At 35.7% G+C, this 5,673-nt stretch overlaps 1 protein-coding gene across 1 annotated transcript; it reads left to right on the top strand.

Moving 5' to 3' along the window:
• Positions 1-377: 377 nt before the first annotated feature.
• On the top strand, positions 378-1,259 carry LOC112502446. Its single transcript, XM_025106352.1, has one exon. The coding sequence runs from the start codon at positions 378-380 to the stop codon at positions 1,257-1,259; it is 882 nt and encodes a 293-aa protein (XP_024962120.1).
• The last annotated feature ends 4,414 nt before the right edge of the window (positions 1,260-5,673 follow it).

The raw sequence follows: 5,673 nt of genomic DNA, 5'->3' as shown, positions 1-5,673 counted from the left end.
GATTATTCCCAAGGAATTCAATAAGTATCAAAGAAAGAAGCTCATCTATGATTCAAAGAAATATTTATGGTATGACCCTTTCTTGTTTAAAATTTGTACAAATCAGGTGATTAGAAGATGCATCCCAAAAGAAGAAGCACCATCAGTTCTACAGCATTGCCATGCAGGACCATGTTGAGGACATTTTTGGAGAAAGTAGGATATCATCCAAGGTTTTGCAATCAGGATTCTACTGGCCTACTTTGCACAATGATGCTCAAAACTTTGTAAAAAGTTGCAATGAGTGTCAGAGGAGTGGAAATATCTCTAGAAGAAATGAAATGCCTTTAAACGGAATTCTAGAAATAGAATTATTTGATGTTTGGGGTATAGACTTCATGGGACCTTTTTCTCTGTTCAATAATTGTGCCTACATATTGGTAGCTGTAGACTATGTGTCCAAATGGGTGGAAGCCATGGCTTGCCATTCCAATGATGCTAAAACAGTTGTAAAGTTTTTACAAAAGCACATATTCACTAGATTTGGAACACCTCGTGCTTTAATTAGTGATGAAGGCACTCACTTCATAAACAACATGTTAGAAGAAGTCCTTGATAAGTATGACATCAAGCATAGGGTAGCAACTGCCTACCATCCTCTGACCAATGGATTAGATGAATTGTCAAATAGGGAGATAAAGGGGATTTTGGCCAAGGAAGTCAAGCCACATAGAAAGGATTGGGCCTCTAAGTTAGATGATGCATTGTGGGCCTATCAGACTCTTTACAAAACCCCTATTGGTATGTCTCCCTATAAATTGGTCTTTGAAAAAGCTTGTCATTTACTTGTGGAATTAGAGCACAAGGCCTATTGGGCCATTAAGGAACTCAACATGAGTTTAGATGAGGCCAGAAGAAAAAGGACTTTGCAGCTTTGTGAACTGGAAGAACATAGAAATTTCTCCTATGAAAATGCTAAGCTATATAAAGAAAATACCAAGAAATGGCATGATAAAAAGATTCTTCCAAAAGAGTTCATAGAAGGCCAAAAAKTCHTGTTGTTTAATTCAAGGTTAAAATTATTTCCGGGAAAGCTGAATTCCCGATGGACCGGACCTTTTGTTATTTCCAAGGTATACCCCTACGGTGTCATTGACCTGATAGATCCGGAGAGGGGTACCACTTTCAAAGTGAATGGACAAAGATTAAAACCTTTCTTTGAGTCCATGAGTGTTACACAACCGATCGAGGTTATCTTTTTAAATAATAAGTCTTTGTGAATATTTAGAGTATATATATATATATATATATATATATAAGTTATTATTTTTATTTTATTTTATTTTTCAGTTTTAATTTTAATTTTTTTAGACTAAGCTTTTAAGTTTATTTTTCTTTCTAGAATAATTATCTATTTATTTCATAATATGTAATATATTAGGTTTATATTAAAAGGTTTGGATTTTGTTCTCGTTGGGCCAGAATTCACTCTCTTGCAGCGGCCCAATTTGCCTGTATTTACTAACCAAGCTCGGCTAAAACAATTGGTGGCCCTTTTGTTTTCATCTCTTAACAGGCCGCAAGGAACAGACCCAAGATGAAGCCTGTGAAGGAAAGGCCCATCATAGATGTACGCTTGGTACGACTTCTCAATACTCCCGCACAACCGTACCAAACCACGTCCGCTAACGGTCCCTTTGTCTTCAACCTCTCCAATCGGGCAAGACTTCCATCACTATACCTTCTCCATCACACCAAGAACATAAGCCATACCTCATCAATTAACCATTCTCGAGAAGGAAATGACTGCATTGAACTGGCATTGTTAAGGAAGGTACCATTTCTGACTAATATTCATCATAGTCGATAACTGTCAATGATCAGATAAAGTTTTGAAATTTTCGAAGCTACAATCTTGGAGACCAAGTTTAGAGGCAATATAACCCTCTAATCACTGTTCAACAACCATTTGGGTTTGATATTAGCCACTGTTCACGGCCATAACTCTTCTTTGCTCAAAGAAACACCACCAGTCCCCTGTTCCATTGGTATGGCCATCATAAAAACTCGAGCAAGAAGAAGGGAAGGAGAATCTGATTCCATGCCCCATGAAATCAACAATGGTCAGTCCAGTGAAAGTGAAGAAGAACCCATTGATGCCATTCCCTTGAGGCAAGTCCCTTTTGCTAAAACCAGACCTCAACCATTCACTCAACCCCAAACTCAGGCTACTGTGATTGTGAAGTCTGAACCATAGCCTTTTCCACAATACCAATTTGGCCCAAGAATGACCAGAAGCAGAGCTAAGGGTCTGATCAATTTCAAGCCAGTGAAGCAAAAGAAGGGCACTGTGATCAACCTATCTGATGAAAGTGATTCACCACCTGAGAGGCCTGTTGCTCAACCCAGTGCATCCAGACCAACACAAGCAGATCGAACTTCCTTAAACACATTGGCAGATGCAGCAACTCAAATGAACACTCAGAGCATACCTCCAAGCATCACAGAGAGGCTTCAAACATGTTTAAAAGTTTCCAAACCTGTAACTATGGATTTGCTATCTAGTTTTCCTGTATACCCTCAAGCCACTGTTGGTTTCATGTTGAGGAAATCTGTGGATGAGGCCATTGCTGCCTCTAATGAGGTATTGGGCCTAAAATCAGCAACTTGTGCACCCACCATATCCATGGTCCACACTCAGCCTTCTATGGCTGCTCAAGCACCTAGAAAGGGAAATTCATCCCTTAAGCATTGTGTTAGTGCTGCTTTGGCAGCCATGGACAAGATGATCAGGAGGGAACCAGAGTGTAATCCAACCCCTGCCCAACCACATGTTACCACCACCTATGCACCTACTTTCACTAAAGACATGCCTATGGAGTTCAATTTCATGAACTCACCACACTTCACCACTATTCCTGTTTCATCATCCACTGTAGAACCTACACTATTTAACCATGCATCCACATACTAAACAGTTCCTAAACAGCCCTTGTTGAAACAGTTCCTAAACCAGCCCCTGTTGAAATAGTCACTACCATCCCTCTACCCTCACCAATCCAGCCCACAACCACACCTTCCACACCCGCTGAACCTGTTATCCCTTTGCCACAAACTGTATCAATCCAAGAACTAGACTTTGTCTTAGGCTTATCACCCACTAATCCAAGCCTTACACCCTTTGAACACAATGAAGACCCCTTTGACCCACAAAATACCCCTGTCACTCAAACACCACCACCTTCACCCCATTCCACTCAACCATTCATGCCTAGTCCAAACCAACCTACTAGCCCTTTACACTCTGGGACTCATGACTATTATGAAGGTGCACATTATGTAAAATCCATTTTTTTAAAATATATAAATAATATTATATGAGCCTTTAAATATATTTTTTTAAATTTATTTGAAGTGTTAAAATATTTACGTAATAAACTAAAGGAAATAATTATAGAAATCTTAAATAAATAAATAATGAAGAGAAAGACAAAAAGAAAAATAAAGTAAAAGTGTTTTCTTTTAATTATTGGACCAAAAATGTAAGATATTACGTCAGGAGGGGTCTGATGGTAAATGTCAGAAACTTGAGGGGGCCGAATGTCATCTTTTTCAAAGATGAGGGACCTGTTTTGCCAAAAGTACATAACTGTTTGAGAAAACGACCCATCAGCCTAAAACTCGCGATTTATCCGATTTCTTCAACTAATAAGCCAAAACTCTTGGCATATAAATTGTAGAGCTCTGGCTTACGAATGTTTTGGTTCAAATAGCTTGAAAAATCGTTGAGTTTTGAGAGAGAAATCTGAGTTTGAAGTTCGGAATCAAAAATCTCGGTTTTTCACCAATTTTAGGTGAGATTCATAACCAAATCTGTTGATTTTTATGTCTATGACTTCGTTTTTAAGTATTCTATCAAACCCCAGTAGTCTCATGTCTTATATTTGTGTTTTCGTTGTTCGATTTTTATGTTTTTAAATTGTTAAGTTTTAGTTTTAAAAACAAACTTTAAATGAGTAAATGGAACTCATTTCTTGATGAAAATTCGTGTTCTTTATATCAAAGTGTTGGTAAAAATATTACCAAGAGTTTGGCACAAAAAGAATGAAGAAAAACGGTCAAGAAACGAGCCATTTTCAAGCTCAAATAGCTTGAAAACGCGCAGCAATGGCTGCAGTTTTCGTCGTATGCTTTTTTTTTGTTTCCCTTAAAAATTAGTTGGAGAAGAAGTGTTGAGGCCGGGTTTCGAACCCACGATCTCACACACATGGCTCAACACCTTAACCAACAGGCTATGTATAAGGCTTGTTGCTTTTTGTGTGTTCATATTTTTAATATATTGTATACATCTGAGTTTCAGAAATTAATTTTTAACACCTGCAGTTTTTAGGAATTAAATTTCTCTATATAAATTTTATGAAACTTTCATTAAGTTGTTTATATTTTGTAAAATGCAAACCTTGACCCCATTTCGATTATTTATCTCGTTTGGTTACCAAAATGACCCTATAAATGGGAAATCGGTTATTTTAGCAATACATTGCGTAATTGTTTTCAAAATTTACCGAAATAGCCATATATCTTGGGGATTGGTCTATGTACTTCATTTTTATATTATTACCTTTATGAAATTATCAAAATGACCCTACAATTTGGAAATCGGTATTTTAGCAATATTTTACGTATTTGTTTTATAAAATTACCGAAATGATCAAATGTCTTGGAAATTGGTATCTAAGTGTTATTTTAAATCTATTCCCTATAAAATTACCAAAATGACCCTACAATATGGAAATCGGTATTTTAGTAATACTTTATGTATTCGCCCCATAAATTACCGAAATGACCCTATGTCTTGGGAATTGGTATCTAAGTGTTATTTTAAATCTATTCCCTATGAAATTACCAAAATGACCCTACAACACGGAAATCGGTATTTTAGCAATACTTTACGTATTCGTCCTATAAATTATCGAACTGACCCTATATCTTGGGAATTGGTATCTATGCTTTATTTTGATTATTATCCTTATGAAATTACCAAAATGACCTCACAATTAAGGAATCGGTATTTTAACAATACTTTGAGTATTGCTTAATAGAATTACCAAAATGCCCTTATGCTTTGGGATTGGACTTTTAAACACCGTTTTAATATTCGACTTATGAAACATACCAAAAATGTTCTAAATTAGGGAATTGGTTAAAGCTATATCTTTGGTATTCGGCTTCTTAAGATTTACCAAAATGCCCCTAGACTTGGAAAATTGGTATTTTAAACATTATTTCGAGTATTAATTATGTTGAACTTTAAACTTATGGAATGACCGTTATTTATATGTGTGTGACATGTTGTCACCTTTATTTACTTGCAAATTTTAAAAGAGACGTTTTAACCACAAAACATTATTTATGTTGCAAACTATTTAGTTTAGTTATTTTGTTAAAATACTTATTGTTCAAGAAAATGTGAAGTGTATTGCACATTTTTATAAAAATATACGAGCAACAATTAATATTATGTCGACGTCACATTATTAATAATATTTTAAGAAAATATTGGAGTGAAACATGAGATATGATGTTATCGGGGGTTGATCAATAAAAGGAAAAGTCGTGTTAAAATTGTTAAGGAATGGTAATCAATTTAATTACGATTATTTAAGATGCTTAGGAATGGTATAAATTATCATG

The sequence above is a fragment of the Cynara cardunculus genome, unplaced genomic scaffold (assembly GCF_001531365.2).
Source record: "Cynara cardunculus var. scolymus isolate 2C unplaced genomic scaffold, CcrdV1 Un_Scaffold_1441, whole genome shotgun sequence".
Lineage (NCBI taxonomy): Eukaryota > Viridiplantae > Streptophyta > Magnoliopsida > Asterales > Asteraceae > Cynara > Cynara cardunculus.
Note: the sequence above shows the minus strand (reverse complement) of the source record. Positions and strands in the feature narration are given on the sequence as shown.